Source organism: Dipteris shenzhenensis, chromosome 7 (assembly GCF_047967505.1).
Source record: "Dipteris shenzhenensis isolate YYH24624 ecotype China chromosome 7, Dip_SZ_1.0, whole genome shotgun sequence".
Taxonomy (NCBI): domain Eukaryota; kingdom Viridiplantae; phylum Streptophyta; class Polypodiopsida; order Gleicheniales; family Dipteridaceae; genus Dipteris; species Dipteris shenzhenensis.
In genome coordinates, this window is record NC_141602.1 from 4,692,569 (window position 1) to 4,715,555 (window position 22,987).

The 22,987-nt window shown below is 48.3% G+C and overlaps 1 protein-coding gene across 3 annotated transcripts in view; it reads left to right on the plus strand.

Annotated features, from left to right (window-relative positions):
• Positions 1–22,987, plus strand: part of LOC147899845 (uncharacterized) — a 360,557-nt gene that overhangs the window by 244,714 nt on the left and 92,856 nt on the right. For all 3 annotated transcript variants that reach the window (XM_087377034.1, XM_087377035.1, XM_087377033.1), the window contains exon 12: positions 5,177–5,318. In XM_087377034.1, the coding sequence (XP_087233160.1) occupies positions 5,177–5,318 (142 nt within the window). The remainder of the gene's footprint in view (positions 1–5,176; positions 5,319–22,987) is intronic.

The following is a 22,987-nucleotide window of genomic DNA, read 5'->3' on the forward strand; positions in this document are numbered from 1 at the left end:
TTACATCTGCAAGCGTGGGACAGATTTGCTGATTTTAGTCCTTTATGTGGATGACATGCTTGTAACTGGGACACATGCTTAGCAAATTGCAGATTTTAAAGTTGATTTGCAGCAGACATTTGCTATGTCTGATCTTGGTCTTCTGCACTACTATCTGGGCATTCAATTTGCTAGCAGTGAGGGGGACATTTTAATGTCACAATCCAAGTACATTGGACAGCTTTTGCAGCGTTTTCAGTTTGAGGATTGCAAGCCAGTATCCACACCATTAGAGACTGGTTTTCACTTCTCTTCTGAGGATGGCAGCAGTACATGTGATGTCACTCTTTATCAGCAGGTAGTTGGTTGTTTGATTTACCTATGCCATACGAGACCTGATCTACAGTATGCTGTCTCACAGTTGAGCAGATATATGCACAGCCCATCTATGCACCATTGGCATGCCGTGAAGTGTGTTTTCAGATATCTTAAAGGCACTCAGCATTTAGGCCTTCTTTATGGGGCTGATACTTCACTTGTCATGCATGGGTTCACTAATAGTGATTGGGTTGGTTGTTCTGACACTCGTGTGTCACATAGTGGCAACTGTTTTATGCTTGGTACTTCATGTGTTTCTTGGTTCAGCAAGAAGCAGAGTACAGTTGCTACTTCTAGCTGTGAAGCTAAGTACAGCAGAGTGGCTTTTACAGCTACAATGGAGTGTGTTTGGCTTCGAAAGCTACTTGTAGATCTTTGTGCATGTTAGACTGCTCCTACCATCATCTTCACTGACAATCAAAGTGCTTTGGCTGTCGCACGGAATCCAGTTTTCCATGCTCGCACAAAGCACATTGAGGTTCACTATCACTATGTCATAGAGCGATTATCAGCAGGAGATATTGAGTTGTCTTATGTTCCCATTGAAGACAACTTGGCAGATCTTTCTATGAAGGCTCTACCTTGACCTAAGTTTGAGGCTTTTCAGCAAGCTTTAAACTTATTACCTTTTGTAACTTGATCTGTTGTACTCTGTACAGTCATAGGTTGCTATATCCCTACGGGACGAGCATGTGCAACCATGACACTAGATATTTAGGTATCCTGAGCCATGTCCAGGATACTTCAGCCCATACCATGGAGGGAGGTTTGAAGGCTATCTCATGGGCTATTCATAGATGCCACTTATACCTTGGTATGAGGCTTGTAGGCCTAGTTATAGTCAGATAGAACTATTGGTACAGTTAGTTTATGTACCATCTAGGTCAGTTAGGACACTTAGTCCAGTTAGGGCAGTTAGCCCTAGGGTTTTGTTATGTTGGCTCTCCCTTGAGGCTCTACACTTCAGTTTTGCAGCAATCTATTACAGCATCTCGTTTTTCTCCATTGTGCTTCCATTTTTTAGCTTCCATTACTTCCAACACCCAACACTTCTCAAGTGCTATGTTTCGGATCAGCAATCGAAATGGGAGAAATTTCTGCCACTTGTTGAATTTGCATACAACAACATTGTACATTCATCCACAGGGAAAGAACCCTTGAAATTGTGGCAAGAGAACGAAAGGTACCTCCCATTCTACATACGAAAGATACCTCCCATTCTACATACGAAAGAGAGAAAGAAAGGTACCTCACATTCTACATACGAAAGAGAGGACTTTAGAAGCGGACAAATTTGTGGAAAGTCTGGATGTTGCATATCAAAAGGTCAAAACAGCCCTCCAGAAAAGTCAGGAGAAGCACAAATGGGCAGTAGATAAGCATCGCCGCGAGTTACTCGTGAAAGAGGGTGATTGGGTGTTGCTATGTTTCCAGAAAGCATGACTCAAGAAGATGAAAGGCAAGGACAAAGTGTACACAAAGCTGAAGATGAGGTACTATGGTCCTTTCGAGGTTTTTGAACGCATTAGTGATGTAGCTTACAAGTTGAAGGTACCTGCCACTTGGACCATACACAATGCCTTTCATGGTGAGCTCCTCTAAGATCCATATCTTGGTACCTCTTAATTTGTTGGTTTGCTTGAGAACTCTGATTTGAACAATCTTTTGGATCCCCTATGATTCCACGCAAGTAATTATGTTGTCTATAATATACATAGTAGTAATATGCTTTATATAGGACAAACCTATAGTATTCGTTTTCAAGAACATGTTAGGGATGCTAGAAAACTTCATAGGAAGAATTCCTTGATTGAGAATTCAAAACCCTTATATGTGGCAATGGCAAAGTTTGGGTTTGAATCTTTTCGTTGCTTTCCTATTGAGCATATAGAGGGCCATTTTAATAATGCCAAGGAATTGCTTTGGATGAGAGCTTTACACACTTTCTTTCCAAGAGGTTTTAATTTGGAAGGAAAATCAACTCATCGGAAGAATAAAAGAACCTCTAAAAAGAGTCCTTTGATGTGAAGAACTCATATCAAGCCTTTTAACATTCCTCTTTACCAAAAGAGTCATATACCTACCCTTGTATGGAAACCTAAAGTTATGTTATGCGGTTGTCCTAGCTCTCCTGCAATCTCACATGTTGTTAATTTATCTGTAATACTTCTTGTATGACTTCCTATTTTTCTTTGTTTTCCATATTGAAAACTTTCATCTCCAGAGATGCGAGTCGAGCCATAGCCTCTCTAAGTTCTTGTTGTAGATAATAAACTTATTCCTGTAGGTTCAAACTTGTGAGTTTGCTATGTTGCCTTTGATAATTCAGATCATAAGGAGAGGGAGTCGGGGAAAAACCAGTATTGGCAGCAAAAGAGTTTCTTTGTTGTAGGAATCAAGGTTGGGGTCGAGATAGAAGATTTCTTCTCCATGGAGGCCTTCGAGAACTCTATGGCAGCCTATGAGTAATTTGGAGGCCTCTTTGCTTTCTCTAATACCCCGAACTGAGCTCAAGGCTTAGCTCAGCCTGGGACTGAGGGTTTTTGTCAAACTCCTAGCATTCATTTCAAGAGCGTGATGGTTTGATTCTTGATGTGTGGAGACAAAAGACTTAGTTGCCTTAAGGTGATGTTATGTCAGGATCTTGCATCAAGGAGAAAGGTTATGTGATGGGATTCTAGGACCTGACAACCCTAGCTTCCACCTAGGGATCAAAGCTTACTCGAGGCCTAGGGTGTAGATCTGAGTCTACTACCGTTATTTGTTGTAAGGTCCATCATCTTCTTCCCTTTCTGTGTGGCTCCTCCTTTTCCTTCATGGATTGCAACACCTCGGTACGTCCTTTTGGAGAAGTGAAGGGGCCCACTCACTGCTCTTTGCCCAAACTATGTCCTTCTGTCCTTGAACAATTGGAGTCAAATGCAAATTTGACTCTTTTGCTTTTCCTTGAATTCCTCATCTGTAGAAACTAGATTGGATGTCTTGTGTGACGCTTTTTGACTATAGTTTAGTATCATGAAGGCATGCTTTGGCCACCTTTGGAGGTATCACTCTTGCATAGTCTTTTACAACTTTGCGCCTTTAGTTGTCTTCTTTGAGCTAGAAGAAGGCGATATCCTCTTATGTGAGTTATAAGTGAAGGTGCGTACCAATTTTAACCAAACCCTGACAAAGCGGCTGCTGATGACATCAGACTTGTAGAAGAGGAGGGGATTTCCTCAATCTGTGCTAGTTCCGGATGAAGCTTCCTCCTCCTTGCCTCCCACCTTCACTTGCTCTCTACTTTGCAGTTCTTCCCCCCTTTTGCTCCTGTTGATCCAAGTCAACAAGAGCTTTGGTGAAGTTGGTAGCTATGGCAACTACTCTGTCAGGCTATGCCCAACTTGAAGATTTTCCAATCTTACGTCATAGATAGCATGGTCTAAATTCGAGTGTCTTTGATGTTTTTTGAAAAGTTGGGATCCTAAGAAATGAAGCATAGTACGTTGATAGGCCATGTAGCCGTCCCACAAAAGTTATGACCTGTAAGCACTACCAAAATAGGGTGAATCCATGATTGTTCCAAGAGATGATGGAGATCATAACATTATGAACAAGTGAGGAGAATGATTTACATTTTGCTACCTCCTATCAACATGGCATTGTAAATCAGAGGTTATTAGAGGATGTTATGGACAAGGCATTGCAAATCAGAGGTTTAAAACGGACCCAAAGGCAGCACCATGCACCAAAGTCACAGGAAAAAATACTCCGTGTCTAAATGCATTGGGCCACATTTTATTCAAATAGATCAAAGCATGATGACCACATTCCCTCTGGACAGACGGAATGCTTTAGCAGTATCCTAGAAATTGTGGAGTGGCAGCTGAGATCCCTTTGTACTCGTGTATTGTCTGTGCTTCCTCTGTGCAACCAGCCTCAAATGCATACAAGAATTCTTCCTCATATAAAGGCATATTTGCAGGTCATCATGATTAAACCAGCCAAACCCCACCTTTTGATAGAGCCCCGAGTCACCATGCCAAGAAGCTATTTAGTAGAAGTGTGTATTTCGGAGGTCAGCATGCATATTTTTTATTATTAGAAGTGTGTGGCTGGGGGGTCATCAGATCAGACCACCAAACCCTACCCTCTTGATAGAGTCACCACGCCTGAGGAGAGTTCATAGAATATCAATAATCTTCCAAACTTTACAATTCAAGAGTTCAAGAGAAGGAAAACACTAAATAGAAAAATTTATTTTGTCTATATTGGATCTAGACATGTCTTTTACTTAGTAGCAAGGTCTTAAGATAAAAACGGCTCTCTTATATAATGTTCCTCATGTTGGTAAGTCATTGTATTTACTTTTGTTCAAGAGAGGCTCTCTTGAAGGGGGTTCTTAGAATTGCATATTAGGGCATGGTTTGACCACTGCCTCTAGGGTCGCCATGCCAAAGAAGCTCCTGAAAGGGGTCTTTATACAGTAGCAGTAATCTATCCAATGTTTACTATAAGAGAAACTACTACATGGAGATTTTTCTTTTGTCCCTAGCAGTTTTAATTTATTTTACTTGATAGCAATGTTTTAAGATTTGAAAAGGTTTTTTCTATTATGTTCTTTTGTTGGTAAGTCATCTTATTTGATTTTCTTATTTATCCTTTTTATGTACATATTATTTCAAGTCTTCATAAAATATATTCAATATTGAAAATTTGTCTTATTTCCTACCCTGTTTGCATATTCATTGTCAGATACATTAGCCATAGTAGCAGAACTGTGTTTACATAAACCTTAAAATGGATTACTTATTTGCACTATATCCATGTGCTGTAACAGGGCTATCAATTCTGGACACAAGCAGATGCCAATGGATTTTTCAATATATGCAATATTCGAGCAGGAGAGTATGACTTGTATGGCTGGGTGCCCGGTGTGCTTGGTGACTATAAATTGGAAACTAGAATTGAAATCCATCCAGGTTCTCTCTCTCTCTCTCTCTCTCTCTCTCGCACGTGCGTGCACAAACACACACACGCACACAAGTATGGGCCTTCTCATTATATAGATGAGGAGATAAAGAGATCAGTTATCCTACTGCTAGATCTCACACAGACACTCATCATTTCATGTCAGGAAAAGGATGAAAGGGAGGGGGGCATGGATAATCATGCAGGCCACATGGACCCATGCACCATGCACCCATTCTCTAGTCTTTCTTCAAATTTCTCCACCTCACTCCTCAAGATAGCAAGCTCTTATTCTTAAAGAGGCTTTTACTCTTTTTCCCCCAAAATAAATAGACTTCTAACAAGTAAGAAAGAAACTCTAGGGGAAATACGTCATGGAGACACGAAAAACATAACTCAAAAGGGTAAGATCAAACTTCCATAAGAGGGGTAGAGAAAATCCAGGGTTCAAGTTGAAAATGCCACCTCAACCCCGTGGGGGACTCCGAGGAAAATGGTGAGCTACTCCATTCTCTAAAGAAGACAAGCAGAGGCAGCATGTGAGGATCCTTGCATAACCCACGAGATGGCCATCAAAGTGTGCACCGTGTCTTGGCCAATGTATGTGCTAAATGAAGGTGGGAGCCATCTAAGACCTCTATGCATCTGGATCTCCAAATATGCCAGGCTGTTATGCTCGCCGGAATCTCCCAAGAAGTGTCTACAAAGGCATGTGGTCGTCTATATGGATGATGAGGAATGCCATCGAGTGAGCATGACTCAAGGTGATGTCGTCGAACTAAAATAGCCCAAGAGGAGTCATGCCTTTCACCAAAATCTCCCTAGAAGTGTCTATAGGGGCATGTGGTCATCTATATGGATGATGAGGAATGCCATCCAACTCAAGGCGATGTCGTCGAACTGAAATAGCCCAAGAGGAGTCATGCCTCTCGTAGAACACGTGAGGTCCGGAGCGAGAGAGAGCCAAGCTATAGATCCCAGGTCATGAAGAAAGGAGAATGTGCACAATAATCTAGTGATCCCTTTCCAAATGATCCTTGCCTATCTACAGCCCCATAAGCAATGCTCAATTAACTCCTCAACAGAAAGGAAACGAGTACAGTCTGCCTCAAACTTTGATCTCCACTGATTCACCGCAATCCTACCATGAATAGAAAGCCAAAAGAACAGAGTGATTTTCCTATTCCGAAGGGATTTCTACAGTCTCTTCCAATGCGGAGCTCTGGTGGGTCCCGAGCCTCTAACTAACCGTGCATTGAAAGAAGGGGAGACTCTTCTCTCGGTGCCCTGCATCAATTCATTCCCACTCCCCGGGATCCCATTGCACGTATTTTATGGGGACACCTCCGTAGAGCCAAATCCTCCATGAACCCAAGGGAATATGATTTGGATTGGGGTCAAGATACCATCTTGAATTAATGAAATACTGCTCCACAAAGCCCACAACCCGAGATGTGAAGACTGCTCATGAGAAGCTTCTGCTCCCCGCTTCTGCTGCCCTCCCCTCGACTCCCCTCCTTGCTGCCTCCTCCCTCCCCTCCCTCCCTCCCTGCTACCCCTTCCCTTCCCCTCTCCTCCCCTCCCCTTCCCCTGCTGCTGCCCTCCCCTGGACTCCCCTCCTTGCTGCTTCCTCCCTCCCCTCTCCCTACCTGCTACCCCTTCCCTTCCCCTCCCCTCTCCTCCCCTCCCCCTGTTTCTGCGCTACCCCCTCCCGCGCTGCTGTTGCACTACCCCCCCCTGCGCTGCTGCTGTGCTGCCCCCCCTGCCCGCACTGCTGTTCTGCTGCCCCCCCCGGCACTGCTGCTCTCGTGCCCCCCCGGTTGCTGCTGCGCTACCCCCCCCGCCCGCACTGCTGTTGTGCTGCCCCCCCCGCACTGATGCTCCCGTGCCCCCCCGGTTGCTGCTGCGCTACCCCCCCCGCGCTACTACCTACGCTGCCCCCCCCGCTGCTGCTCCCACGCCCCCGCCCCCCCCCCCCCTTCCCTCTCCTCCTCTCCCCCCCTCCTTCTCTCCTCCCCTCCGTCTCTCCTCTTCACACCCCTGCTGTCCCTTTCCCTTCTCTCCCTTGCTGCCCTCCCTCTCCCCCCTTCCAGCTCCCCCCTTCTTCAACCTCCCTCCTCCTTCAACCTATCCCCTACTTCTTCTGACCAACTCTCTCTCCTCTCCCTCCTTCCTTCACCCTCTCCCTTTAGGTGTACCCCCATTTTTTTGGGAGTCTCCTAGGCATCAGGAAAGCGGACGGAATTATTTTTTGTGTGTTTGAGTCGGCCTTCCCCACCTCGATTCACGAATGCACACCCATTCAGTCAATCCGTTACTGCACACACCGGCCGCGAGAACCGTCGCATTTTCAAAAGACAAGTTGCAGCAGTTGCAAAAGGACTTGGAGCATGAGTGTTCCACAACTCTCTTCGCACGCATCTTTGGTTCACACCCCTCCAAATCACAGGCTAGAGATTGGATGCCTGCAGCGCTTCCCCAGGAGGTCGTCCCCCACCTTAAGGATGTTCGTTTGTTGGGACGAGGTTTCTTTCAGGTGTGCCTAGATTCCCCAGACATCACGAGAGACTTGCTATAGGCCGGGTTTCTATTTCTAGGCTACAGGAGGATTTTTTTGTTTCCCTTTCAGTTGGGCTTTGACCCAGTTGAAGAGGACAAGCAGGGAGTTTCTGTTTTCATTAGGTTCCCTAGTCTCCCCTCAGTTTATCACCGGCTTCTTTCAGTTATTGGCGAGAGGTTTGGTGTGGTGGCAGATATCCCCCCTCTTCCTGGCGAGCCCTCTTCGGCCGTTGAGGCGGTCAGGATGGATGGGGTGCCCAGGGTTAGGGTCATTGTCCAAGACCCTAATTTTTCAAATGACCACATCATGCTATAGCGACCCGATGGGTCTTTCTTCCGCCAAAGATTTGAGGTTGCAAGTCGGCAGGACCAGTGCAGGATTTGCAGATCCTCGGGGCATTTCGCCAGAGATTGCTCGGAAAGCAACCAGCTCGTACTAGCTTACGGCAGAGATCAGGAGCAGGACCTATCGCTCCACAGGCACCGCCTCAGACACGGGCTCCCCCCCCTCCTAGGGCTACTCGAGTCCCTCTTGCACCTCGCACCACCTCTCCCCAAGGTGGGTTCTGATCGCAGTTAGGCCCTCTACTTCAGATCATACCTCCATCGCTTCGGAGGCTACCCCCTTGGAGCCTAGGGAGGCTGATGCCTTGGAGCCTAGTGTTCAGGAGCCTTCTTCCACTCCACCCCAGGATCAGGCTGTACCTCCCTCAGCAGCCCAGGTTATTGGCACCTCGTTTGCAGCACTTCTTGATCAGGACCCAGTACAGGTGCCTCCTGTGGATAGAGGGAAGGCGGTCTTACATTCTCTCCCTGCTTCGGTAGGAATCCTTCGAACCCCCTCCCCAGGACTGGCTCAGCGGAACTCCTTTTTTGCTCTAGAGGACCTCTCTGGCCTCCCAGATGATGATTTTGTACCTTCCACTTTCGGAGAGCCAATTATCGGCATCCCTTTTGAGAGATCTTTCTCTCTCTCACTTGTGGACTTTCCTCCCCTTGGACGTCGTGTGTATGGCAGGAGGTCAGCTCCGATGGAGGGTTCTTTTTCCGCCAGCAGGTCGGGTAAGGTATTCCAACCCGCTTCCTCTCGCCGATGAGGATAGCTAGTTGGAATATACAGGGATTGGGCAACATCCCTCATCTCCGTCACAGACAGCTGATCAGGAATCAGCTCCGTCCAGGTGTTTCAGGTGGTTCCTTAGACATTCTCTTTCTTCAGGAACACAAACAGGATTTCAGAGATTGCTCCAAGTTAGGTAAGCTGCTTTTTGGCCTGACTTTTTGGATTCTTGCCTTGGGAACGAGAGGAGGTACTTGCATATCAGTTTCAGATTCTATTCTCCCTCTGGTCATTGGACACAGTACCATCACCCCCTCTGGCCCAGTGGGTTTTACTTCTGATTGACGGATGTAAGGTTGGTTTCCTCAACCTCTACGCTCCAAACAACAGAGGGGACCGTGTTCTGTTTTGGAAAGAGTTACTCTCGTGGGCTGACATTGCAGATTCGTGGATTATGCAGATTCGTGGATTATTGGAGGTGAATTCAACATGATTGAGGCACCATCTGATAAGCAAGGGGGCAGAGAAGGTGATATTCATTTCCTCGAGAGACTAGCTTGGGATGCCTTCTTGTTCAGGTTCAGTGGCAGAGATGTTTGGTCAGATGATGCATTTCATATTCAGTCTCAATCACTTTTGTTTTTGTGGTCGAGCCGTAGGGTGCAGAGGCCTATCCATGCTCGGATTGACAGATTTTATGTGGATGACTGGGCTCTTGATAGAGGGGGGACAATTTGCATTGCACCTGGTGTTTCCACTTCCGATCATTTTTCGGTAGTTTTGTCTATCTCAAAGCCCCATGCATTGCACCTGGTGTTTCCACTTCCGATCATTTTTCGGTAGTTTTGTCTATCTCAAAGCCCCATTTGAGAGGACGGTGTCACAGTATTAGGATCCCCGATCCCTTATACACAGATGAGACTCTCACAGAGGCAGTCTTGCCACTTGGAGATCTGGGTTTCTCACTATTTGAGGGGAGGGGTTCCTATCCTTCCGGAGGTGTTACCGGAGGCCAAAGGCCACTGGCGTGAGGAGCATGAGTTTTGCAATGCTTTAATGCAATGGATCGTGCAGAGTGCACCGTGCAGTAGTGTGCGAGTGTCGTATGCTATACTGCAATGAACGACGACGTACAAGTGCACTATGCTAAATGACAATCATCGGTGAACTCCACAACATAAGCAAAATAAGAGAATCCTACACTGGTGAACAATCCCCATATCGGGAAGAGATAAGAGAGATGAGAAAGTGACCGAGTTGGCCAATGTACATATCACTGGACGTGTCCCCAGGTCACCAGTCGCAAGTCACAAGAATACACAAGTCGCAAATCACAAGAATACACAGGTCTATCCCCATAGTAGACAAAGGGTACACACAAGTCTCTCCACATTCTCTCCTTGGCGAGCTCATAGCTCTAGCCTCTATCTCTCCTCACTCTCCTCTCTTTCGCTCCCGTGCCGAATGCCGAATGCCCCTTTTTCTCTCTCTCCCTTCTCCTTCATCCTCATCCCCCGCCTTGGAGGGTCCCTTCTTCGCTGAGAATCCCCCCCCTTTCTTCCCATTGGTCATCCTCTTATCTCCTTAGCTATTGAGGATAGCCGTTGCGCCGCTGTCTCTCTTGATGGCTTCGGCGACTTTCTGACTCCCTGACTCGCCATCCTGATGGTGTAAATTCTCCATGTGCAGGTGAGCTGGTTCACCGCATCTCTTGATGGCTTCGGTGACTTCCTGACTCCCTGACTCGCCAGCCTGATGGTGTAAATTCTCCATGTGCAGGTGAGCTAGTTCACTGCACCACTGCACCACTGTATCACTGAACCACTGTGTAAATATAAATACTCCTGACTGCTCCATGTGCTAAGCTCACTCTCCATGTGCGCAGCTCTTGATGAGATCACTTTGGACACGATACTCCTGGTTGACCTGTGGTTGACATGTGTCGACCTGTGGTTGACAGCCTCAGATAGTACTCCTGGATGAACCCGTGTGATCGCGTGGCTAACTTGTGTTGACACATGGTCAACATGTGGTCAACAGATGTCGTCATGTGGTCAACGCCTGTCGACAGGTGGTCGTGTGATAAGGTAACAGTTTCCCCCGCCACGATCATTCACCGTCCCGGTGAATAGAAATGGAGGACGAATCCATCAAAGAAAAATAAAAATGAACTTACAAACCATTGATATGGTGATGGAGTAGGAAAAGGAAAGAGTACAGACCATGTGGTTGGCCGTGGGAGTAATCCAAGATTTGTATTAAGTTGAAACGTGAAAAATAAACTGCTGCATGATAAGGGACAGCATGGAAAATTGTAAAAAAAACTGAGTACATCTTGAGGTAAAACACTGATATTTACAGTGAGGGCCAAACAGCTTGGCAAAATCTAACAGTGCAAAAAAAACCCAAACACCAACACCCATGTATCAACCCTTGTATGAGATTACTGAGGGTGGTAATCAGCAGCCTGTTCCTTTGCCTTCTCCTCTTCCGCCTTCGTATTTGGCTCTGTGGCCTTTTGCGCATCCTTTTGCTCTGGCTCAGTCATATGTATCTGTGGATGGGGTGCTTCCTCCTCACACTCAAGCGTGTCCATCACATTTCTCAGATTTTCATACTTGTCTTTATATCGGTGGTATCGCCGGTAGTAATGATCCTTTTGCTCTTGCAAGGTGGACTGGGAAGTCTGGAGGGTGGCCAACTACATCCGAAGATCTGTGAATTCTTCCTCCATGGATGAACGCTTCTTTTCCAATTCAGCCACTCTGGATTCTGATTTTTCGTTGGCAATCTCGGAGGAAGAAAAAGACTCTTTTAACTGTGTAATCTCCTGGTGAAATCTGGTCACCTCTGTGACATGCTGGCTGTGCAAAGTTGCCAGAGCTGCGGCATGTTGGCTGCGTAGAGTTGTCATTGCTGCTTCCCATTCCTGCCTGTGATTATGGAGGCGATCCTCAAGGGCAGCCTTCTGAATATTCCAAGCGATGTCACGCTCATGTATTGCTGAGTCCTTCTCTTTCTGCCACCTTTCCTCCTGTTGTCGAAGTGTCACGCTAGTGGCGCGCTGCTGGGCTGCCTGTGCTCTCTCGAATTCTAACTTTAAATGTTGCTGTTGAGAGAGGAGCTTATGAGCATAACCTGTGGAATTGAAGACCGCTGTCCCAAGTTGCGTGAAGGTGTCGTCCATGATACACTGAGCAAGATGCAGGGACCTTTTCATCCACGCATACCTGTCGCTGTAATTCATCCTGTCTGCCAAATTAATCACGTCCCCCAATTCCTCAAACATGTCAGGGAGAGCTCCCTCTTCCTCGGTTGACAGGTTTCCTGTAGGTGCCAATTTGTCCAAGTGCACAAAACATGTCGGGGCCCTGGAGATCTTTTTGTTCTGTGCGAGGCAGTCCTGCAAGGGAATGGTGAAGATTTGATTGAGATCCTCCTCTTCCCCACATACTGGTGAGCGTTTTTTGTGAAGGACAGATAGTAGTTGGCTGTAATCTTCATTCTGTTTTTCCACCAGGAAAATATTTAAAAGAGGTGGGCCCGATGAAGCAGCTATGTAAGCTGTGAACATATCATTCTCATGAAGGGGTGGGCAATCCACAGATTGGGGCAGAATCCCTCCCTCAAATACCTCCTCTGATGCTGAAGTGGCCGATGGAGCATCTCCTCGAGAGGGGCTCCCACTCCTGTCTCTGGTCCTGTCTCTGCCTGGGGAGGCCGAAATGTGAAGTACACCCTGGGATGACATCTCCTGAGAAAGCCCATGGGAGTGGGAGTCGGGTCCCAGGCTAAGATTCAGGTCCAACACCTGGTCCAAAACATGGTCAGAGGTCGCCTGAACTGTGGTGATGACTGCATCGGTGAAAGTGGTAGGGAGTGAAGATGAAACAGCTGCAGTCCTTTGTAACAATACACCTGTCGAGGAAGTCCCGGGTATAACAGTCGTCGTCACTGGTACAACAAGAGGTGTACCTGGTGCAATCCCTCCCATTGAAAGTATGGAGATCGCTAGAGAAGCCTGGACAAGTGTGACTGATGGAGAGGCAAGTCCTGGCACGGGCACGACTGATGGAGATACAAGACATGTCACTGATGGTAACCCTGTGGCACCGGTAACAGAATATATTGAAGAAGCTCCGGTGCAGACTTCATGAGGTGGCACTCACCGAGGTGTCCTCCTGAGCGAAAGAGGAGAAGAGGCAGTCCCGGGGGAAGGAACACTGGAAGTGACAGTGAACGATGTGGAAGAGGGGGTGACAGGAGGGGAGAGAGATGATGAAGGGAGGCGACCTGTGACAATGGGAGGAGGGTTGGCCTTCCACTGATGAAGTAAGAAGGTGAGGTGGGGCCCACAAGTACAGGTATATGTGCCCCGACGCTTGCGAACTGTGTTACGAAAGGCAGAGTAGAAGAGTGAGGCGAAATCATAGGGAGTGACCGAGAGAATGGAGTCTAAGGCAGAATGGATCGCCTTGGTGATGAAGAAGTGGCCTGGGGCAGAGTAGAAGTGCGTGAACAAATACCTCGCTAGAAGCGCCTCTCGGCTGTTTCCCTCGAGAACCTTCTTGCACTCATGTCCTCTGTGATGAGTTTTACAGGTAGACAAGAAGGACATGAATGTGGGTGAGCCGGTGTGAGGTGGCAAAAAGGGAAGTGTGGGAAGACGGAGATATGTGGATACGAGACTAGGAGTGAACATGTGACGGGAATTCAAGAATCCGAATGTGTCTGTTGCAAAGTCATAAGACTGAATGAACGCAGTACACATTTGGACGTCCACCTGGGGAAGTGTGACATCATCAAACTCCATGAGAGACATGCGGGCTATCTCATCAGGTGACAAGATGCGAGACAGCTTGAGTGTGGAATCGAGGAAAGGTTTGAAAACCACCCGAATGATCGAGGAGGATGAAGCTGGGGGTGGAAGATCACAAGTTGTACTTTGTGGGGCCAAATCACCGCCACCGGTACTGTGACCACTGTGCCCACTGGATGCCTTGGATGGTGTTTTGATTGTACCTGTGGGGGGTAGATAGTCAGAGCCTCCATGATCTGAATCAGAGGAACTCGAAAAGGGGGATAGCTCCTCATCCGATATGATAGTGATCCTGTTGGAGGGAGGTGAATCTGCAGCTGCTCGAGGTCGTTTCGAAGTGCTCATCAGTGGTCCGTTTGCCAAGTGATGCCATGGAAGATGGTCCCGATCCTCTTTTGTGGCCTGCCCGAGCCCGATGGAAGTCAACGAATAAAGTATCGCGGGGTAATCTGGGTTTGTACTTGTGGCGAGGGGCACGGGTAGGCATGAACGATGGCGTCGTATGGAGAGGAAAAGAGTACGGAGGGGGTGTCGATGTCGAGGTCTGGAGAGGCAAGGAGGGAGGAGGAGGTGTTGATGTCGAGGTTAAGCTCGGAATCTGCTATGAGAGAATTCCTTAGCAGAGCCACCAGTGCAGGCCCATGCTTCGATGGAGAGGAAAAGAGTGAGGAAGGGGTGTCGGTGGAGAGGGAGAGCAAAAGGACGGATGTAGACTGATAGGGAAGGAGGGGTGACGAGGGGGGAGGAGGGGGGCTGGAGCAAGGAGGGGAGAGGGGGTGATGCAGAGGGTGTAGGGAGGAGAAGGAGGGAGAGTTGCTCCAGAGAGGGGAACATAGGCAGATAGAGGGGGGGGCTGCGCAGGAGAGAGGGGGGGGGGCAGGGTGGTGGGTAAAGGGAGAGCGGGGAGGGGCTGTTGCGCAAGAGAGGGGGAGAGGGCTGTTGCGCAGGAGAGGGTGAGGCAGGTAGAGGGAGAGGGGGGAAGAGGTTGCGCAGGTGAGAGGGGAGGGCAGGGTGGCGGGTAGAGGAAGAAAGGGAGGGGGGGGGGGGGGCTGTTGCGCAGGAGAGGGGGAGGGGACTGTTGCGCAGGAAAGGGGGAGAGGGGAAGGGTGGTGGGTAAAGGGGGAGAGGGGGGGGCCTGTTGCGCAAGAGAGGGGGAGGGGGCTGTTGCGCAGGAGAGGGAGAGAGGGGAAGGGTGGTGGGTAAAGGGGGAGAGGGGGGGGCCTGTTGTGCAGGAGAGGAGGAGGGGGGAAGGGTGGTGGGTAAAGGGGGAGAGGGGGGGGGCCTGTTACGCAGGAGAGGAGGGGGGGGGAAGGGTGGTGGGTAAAGGGGGAGAGGGGGGGGCCTGTTCCGCAGGAGAGGAGGAGGGGGGAAGGGTGGTGGGTAAAGGGGAAGAGGGGGGGGGGCCTGTTGCGCAGGAGAGGAGGAGGGGGGAAGGGTGGTGGGTAGAGGGGGACAGGGGGGGGGCCTGTTGCGCAGGAGAAGAGGAGGGGGGAAGGGTGGTGGGTAAAGGGGAAGAGGGGGCGGCCTCTTGCGCAGGAGAGGAGGAGGGGGGAAGGGTGGTGGGTAAAGGGGAAGAGGGGGGGGGCCTGTTGCATAGGAGAGGGGGAGGGGACTGTTGCGCAGGAGAGGGGGAGAGGGGAAGGGTGGTGGGTAGAGGGAGAGAGGGGGGGGGCTGTTGCGCAGGAGAGGGGGAGGGGGCTGTTGCGCAGGAGAGGGGGAGAGGGGAAGGGTGGGTAAAGGGGGAGAGGGGGGGGCCTGGACAGAGGGTGGAAAGAGAAGGTGTTTGTAAGAGGGAGGTGGAAGTTGGACAGAGGGTGGAAAGAGAAGGTGTTTGTAAGAGAGAGGTAGGAGTTGGACAGAGGGTGGAAAGAGAAGGTGTTTGTAAGAGGGAGGTGGAAGTTGGACAAAGGGTGGAAAGAGAAGGGTTTTGTAAGAGAGAGGTAGGGGTTGGACATAGGGTGGAAAGAGAAGGTGTTTGTAAGAGAGAGGTAGGGAGTTGGACAGAGGGTGGAAAGAGAAGGTGTTTGTAAGAGGGAGGTGGAAGTTGGACAGAGGGTGGAAAGAGAAGGTGTTGGTAAGAGGGAGGTGGAAGGTGGACAGAGGGTGGAAAGAGAAGGTGTTTGTAAGAGGGAGGTGGAGAGTTGGACATAGGGTGGAAAGAGAAGGGTTTTGTAAGAGAGAGGTAGGGGTTGGACATAGGGTGGAAAGAGAAGGTGTTTGTAAGAGAGAGGTAGGAGTTGGACATAGGGTGGAAAGAGAAGGTGTTTGTAAGAGGGAGGTGGAGAGTTGGACATAGGGTGGAAAGAGAAGGTGTTTGTAAGAGGGAGGTGGAGAGTTGGACATAGGGTGGAAAGAGAAGGGTTTTGTAAGAGAGAGGTAGGGGTTGGACATAGGATGGAAAGAGAAGGTGTTTGTAAGAGAGAGGTAGGAGTTGGACAGAGGGTGGAAAGAGAAGTTGTTTGTAAGAGAGAGGTAGGGAGTTGGTCAGAGGGTGAAAAGAGAAGGGTTTTGTAAGAGAGAGGTAGAAGTTGGACAGAGGGTTGAAAGAGAAGGGTTTTGTAAGAGAGAGGTAGAAGTTGGACAAAGAGTGGAAAGAGAAGGTGTTTGTAAGAGAGAGGTAGGGAGTTGGACAGAGGGTGGAAAGAGAAGGTGTTTATAAGAGGGAGGTGGAAGTTGGATAAAGGGTGGAAAGAGAAGGTGTTTGTAAGAGGGAGGTGGAAGTTGGACAGAGGGTGGAAAGAGAAGGTGTTTGTAAGAGAGAGGTAGGGAGTTGGTTAGAGGGTGGAAAGAGAAGGTTTTTGTAAAAAAGAAAGAAAGAAAGAAAGTGTATTATTGTCCACTAAAGGCCAAAATGGGCCCATGGGACATCAAGAACTCTGCATACAAGATAGCACAAAATCAACGTGCCACAAAGAAGAGGCATCGTCGAATATCATCTAAGTGCTACGCAATACAATGCAAGTGAAAGTACATAATGTCAAATCTGAGCCTAAATACAAAGTAAACTAGATGCAAGGAAACCGCCCCTGGGTGCAAAATGGGGGGATGAGTACAATATGCCAATGCAAAGATACAAGTCCAGGTGTCACGGAGTCTGAGAACCAAAATAATACTGGAAATCCTGTCCATCGACTCTGCCTCCTGCTATGAGAGTACAAATCTGAGCAAAGGTGAGGTGAGCGGCTGGTGGGGCGAGATCTCCATGAGTAAGTCTCCTCTGAAAAGCTGCCATCATCCTGGATCGTCTGGAGATGAAGCGACGAGTTGGACAGAGGGTGGAAAGAGAAGGTGTTTGTAAGAGGGAGGTGGAAGTTAGAGAGAAGGTAGAAGGAGAAGGAGTTTGTAAAACAGGATGAAAAGGGGAGGCCGTAGTTAGAGAGAGAGGTAGAAGTTGGACAGAGGGTGGAAAGAGAAGTTGGACAGAGGGTGGAAAGAGAAGGTGTTTGTAAGAGAGAGGTAGAAGTTGGACAGAGGGTGGAAAGAGAAGGTGTTTGTAAGAGGGAGGTGGAAGTTGGAGAGAAGGTAGAAGGAGAAGGAGTTTGTAAAACAGGATGAAAAGGGGAGGCCGTAGTTAGAGAGAGAAAGTGACACAGAGTGAAAAAGGAGGCCGCATTTAAAGGGTGGTCATTTAGAGAGAGATAGTGGCACGGGATGAAAAAAGGTGGTCACACTTAGAGAGAGAAAGTGGCTCGGGGTGAAAAATGGAGGGCTCACTTAGAGAGAGAAAGTGACACTCGGGTGGAAAGAGAAGGACCCATTTAGAGAGAAAAATTGGCACCAAGGGGAGAGAGGAGGAGCCATGTAGAGAGAGAAAGTGGCACTAGGGGCAGAGAGGAGGACCCTTGTAGAAAGAGAAAGTGGCCCTCACTCAGAGGGAGAAGATGTCACCAGGAAGGAGAAGGACTAGGAGGGTGTTTTCTCATTGATCATGGTATCTCTTGATGCGTGACCCATTCACCGGTGCAGGTAGAAGTCTGCCTTCCAAAGTGGCCAAGTAGACTCCGCCACTTGGGATAAGCTTGGCAATGAAAAATGGACCTGTCCAACCACTCACAAACTTAGGTTTGTGTTTGAGAAACTTACTAGAATACAAGAGTACTAAATCTCCGACTTTGAAATTTCGTTTTCTGAGGTTCCGGCCATGCCAAGCTTTTTGTCGCTTCTGCCAAACTTCTTGAGCAAAAACTGCTTCACGTCGATGCTCTGCCAGTGCTTCCAAATCCCACAAGCGTTCCATTGTGTAGGCTTCAAGGTTGTCATTTTTGTCTGGAAGAATCCTGTGAGTGTCAAGATGAAATTCATAAGGCATAACGGCCTCCAGTCCATAGACTAGCTCGAAGGGTGAATACCGAGTACTCGCCTTGTAAGCCGTTCGATAGGCGAATAAAGCAGCTGGAAGTATGTCGTCCCAATCGGCTAAAGAATTTAGGCAAAGTCGATGCACGATCCCGCACATTGTGTGATCTGAGCTCTCAGCTAGACCATTGGCACGTGGGTAATAGGGAGATGAAAATTTGTGAACTATTTGAAGCAGGTGAACTAGTGCAGCAATGGTGTCATTTAGGAAGTGAGACCCTCTATCACTTATCAACTCAACAGGACAACTAAACCGAGAGATGATCTGGTCATATAGAAATGTGGCTACTACCTGGGCTGTACAGTTCTTGACTGCCTTGGCTTCGACCCATTTGGTTCCATAGTCGGTGGCAAGCAGAGCATACTTGTTCCCTCGGCGTGTGGCAGGAGAGATGGGTCCAATGAAATCCAATCCCCAGCGATAGAAGGGAGGCACCGGAGTGAATGGTTTGAGAGGGAGGTACTCACGCCTTGTAGGCTTGGGGCCCACTCGTTGACATGAATCACATCTGGTCACATGAACATGGCAGTCGCGGAAGAGCTTGGGCCACCAGAACCCTGCTCGCATGATCTTACGAGCAGTAGCATCTGAGGCCATATGCCCTCCACCTATGCCAGCATGTGCCTCTTTAAGAATGGATTGTGTCTCGTGCGGAAGCACACACCGTCTCAAGATCTGATCCTTCCCAAGCTTGTACAATTGACCTGCAATCAACTTAAAAGGAGCAGCTTGAAGGATGCGTTTGCATTTCTATGTTGGAGTTAATCGTGAAGGAAAGCCACCTGTAGACAAGAGGTGTACTATGTTGGCATACCATGGTGGGAAGCAGTCCACCGCAAATAGGCATTCATCAGGTAGTGCCGTTATTCCGAACAAGCCCGCATTGGGTGAGTCATCGGTGATACCACTGGCTGGTTCCCCGGAATGTAACTTGGACAAGTGGTCTGCAGGTTGATGCAGTCTCCCAGCCCTCACCACAATGTCGAATTCAAATTCTTGAAAAAGAAGAATCCATCTGCTTATCCGGCCACCAAAAGTAGGCTTATTCAATAAATACTTAAGAGCTTAATGATCAGTGATGATCACAAACTTGTTGCCCAAGAGGTAGTGACGATACTTGGTCATGGCATAAACCATGCCGAGGCCCTCCCTTTCTGTGGTACTGTAATTGTGTTCTGCTCCATTGAGCTGTCGACTCGCGAAGTAGATCGGCAAATCAATCTTGGTATCCTGGTTAGGTTGAGCCAGTATAGCACCTACTGCCCACCCACTAGCATCCACATGGACATGAAAAATTACATCCCAATCGGGCTGTGCCTGAGGATGGGGGCCTTCACGAGGCGATGCTTCAGATCATCAAAGGCTAGTTGTTGTGGGGTGGCCCAAACAAACGATCGGTCTTGATGTAGGAGTTCTGTCAGGGCAATAGCAATGTCGGCATAGAAACGTATGAACCTTCGGTAATATCCTACATGCCCTAAGAAGGACTTCACCTCTTTGGGTGTACGAGGGATGGGCATTGAGATGATCACCTCTACCTTTGCGGGATCCGTGGTCATGCCCTCAGCAGAAACAATATGACCAAGGAGAACACCTCGGAGTGCGAGAAAGAAACATTTGTCAGGGTTCAAACACAAGCGCACTTCTTTGCACTTATCAAAGACCCATCTCAACTTATGTAGATGATCATTTTGTATGGCCGGATCAAGATGGGAGGCCGATTTACCATTTAAAACAGAGAAGTCATCTAGAAATACCTCAAGAAACTTGCCGATATTCTCTTGAAAGAGTTTGGTTACGAGTCGTTGAAAGGTTGCCGGGGCATTACATAGTCCAAAGGGCATCATTCGATAGGCATATGTTCCCCATTGAGTGACAAAGGTAGTCTTGGGCTGATCCTGTTCTTTCACTCGAACTTGGTTGTACCCGCTATATCCATCCATGAATGAGTATAAAGCATGTAGTCAACACATATTCTAAGTTTGCCGGTCTCTCTTTTGGGTACAATGACAATTCCGCTGACCCAATCGGAGTAATCCACTGGGTAGATCAATCCTGCTTGCTCCATTTTCTGTATATCTGTTTGGACTGCCTTGCCGTAGTTGGGATTCATGCGGTATGGACCTTTAATCATAGGGTCTGCATCGGGATATAAGTCGATGCTATGCTCCATGAAATCAGCGGGCACCCCCTTCAGATCCTTGTAGGACCAAGCAAAGACATCCACAAATTCTTTAAAAAGGTCGGTGACTGCAGCTAGAAGATAGTCATGTTCCCAGACCCAAGTGGCTAACTTCAAATGCCTGGGTTGGTCCTCACTTCCAATGTTGAGATACCGCCAGTTACGTGCCTCATCAACAGGGGCAATACATTGGGATGTTGAGGTACTTGGTTCACCCATTCTTAGTCCTGTATGTGCTGGAGTATCTTCAAGGGGAAAGTCCCCCTCCACTTCTCTCAACCAAGATGGGGGGTAAGTAACTGGGGGGTTCTCAGGCATTGACTTAGATGTAGAATCAGTAGATGTTGCAGATGCTGTGTGCCTTCGATGCCTCGGTGACTGTTTCAGCATGCCCCGGTAAGGTAAGCCTTCCACCTCATAAGTGGTTTCCGGAAGGTCTTGAATTGAGGGGTGGTCGGCTTCTGATAAGAAAAGGTCAAGCAAAGTGAGATCGGCCATGTCCTCACCTCTGTATCCGGTGTGCACCCTGGGTCCGCCCAAGACCTCAAGCTATTGGTGGTGATTCTCCTCAAGTTCAGCAATGTCTATGTCACTTTCTTCTAAATCACTATCACCATCAGTCTCGTCGTCATTAGTGTTCCTGTCTTCTCTATGACCATCATTGCACTCAGCAGTACCATGGTTGTACACTGTAGTACCATGGTTGTGCACCGTAATACCATGATTGTACTCTGGAGTACCATTGGTGGGTTGTGCAGTACTAGCCTCGTCCCTAGTAGATCCTTCATTGTATCCTATAGTATTGTCAGCATCATTTTGACCAATGTCCTCCATGTCGGCCACTGGACAATCCTCAATGTTTACTACAGTACCATCATTGTCCTCAGTACGATCTGTGGTGTCCACTGTAGTACCCCTAGTGACCATTCTCTTATACATGTGTGGACTATTGCAAAGTCCAAAGGGCATCCTTTCATAAACTAGTTCAGCCAGACCCTGTCGTTCTGGGTGGATTTCTGATACTGTAAGTAGGTGTTCTTCTTGATCTTCTTGTTGGCATAGTTCCACTATGTTGACCGCTAAGGAGCCCAGGGCTCCCATCCAATCCAAAATGACAGCCTCCTCGTCTTCTTGATCAGCCCGATCTAACAAGTAGGTCAAACTTTCAAATCCTTCTAGGGTTGTCTCCTCATTGATATCTTGGTCACCACCCCTAGGCCAGTCCCCACAGGCCCAATGCTCCTCTTCGACTCCGGCTTGTTCTTCAAAATCCTCCTCTCCTAGTTCTATTGGTATGTGCCTTGCCTGCCCTGTGACCATATCTATTTCGAGGGATGTTGATCCCAGGGGCAATCGAACTTCATCAGTTGACCAATCCTGAATGGCTTTTGAAGACCGCAACCATGGCCTACCAAGAAGTAGAGGGTAAGTTTGTTCATTTTCGGTCATATCAAGGACAACAAAATTGGAGAGAAAAGTTACTCTGCCAATCTTCATGTGAACACCTTTGACTGCACCCATTGGTTTTACTCTGCGTTGATCAGCCATGCGTACCTGAAAGTGAACATCACTTGTCAACTTCAACCCTAGTTTTTGGAGTGTACCTTTCGGCATAATGTTCACAGCCGCCCCACCATCGAGGAAGACGTCCTTCACCTCCACTCCATGGATCTCCACGGTGAGCTTGGGACTTTGTTCACAAGTGAGGGCAGCGTAGGCAAAGAAGTGGTCCGGTGTAGACCCATGCTGAGCCGGTAATGTCTCTGGTGTTGGCCCACTCGGAGTAGATCCCTTGTGTCGACCTCCTGGGAGGCGATTCAGAAATGTAATAGTCTGATGCTTGATTTGGGGAGACAATAGACAAAGTTGTCATAGAGTGAGGTTGGGCTTAAAACTCATAAGATCTTCAAACAGGGAGTAGTGGTGGACACTAGCATTAGCCTTCTGCAACCTCATCCTCCTAGCCTCTGGCCGAGGGTCGAAGCTTACACGAGGATGTGGATGTAGGTCTGAACTGTGAGTCATTGTCTCCAGTGGTTTCTCTTCCATTACTCCTTTCCCTTTTTCCTAGGCAGGACTAGGTCTTGTCCCCATAGCCTCTTCTCTGTTGAGTGCTGCTGGGAACAAAGAGGGAGGACCTACTCGTGCCTCCTTATCCCGGTACTGTCCGAGGGTTGTCACTTCTGTTGCAAACCTCATAGTTCTGGACTTGCGGGATGGAAGCTGAGGTGTGCTACCTTCATCTTCAGAACTTGTTTGAAGATCTCTCGTGACACCCTTTACTACCTCCTGATACCTCAAAGGCATAGAGTGATCACCCGAGGATGAGGCACTCCCAGAGTTAGTGGTTGACCTTAATGGCTGTGGGCCCTTCGAGTTTGTTTCTGAATCACTATCAGAAGCCAGCATGGGTGGTGTATTCCTGGCCGTACTGTGTACCTTGGAGGAGGAGAATGACCTCGGTGGGGGAACACTTGTCGAACTCATTGGTGCTAAGGTCTCCGGTGCTGACTCTGAATCACCCTTACATTTGTCACCTTTTGTATGTGACCGTGTCACAGCGCCCAACACTGCGCCAATCAAATGGGGATCGTTTCCCTCCCCCGCCACTACTACATCAACCATATTCACTTGGGATGCGGGTTCCACTCTTCTATTGGGACAATCTCTGGTGTAGTGGTCGTTTGTGTTGCACTGTGTACA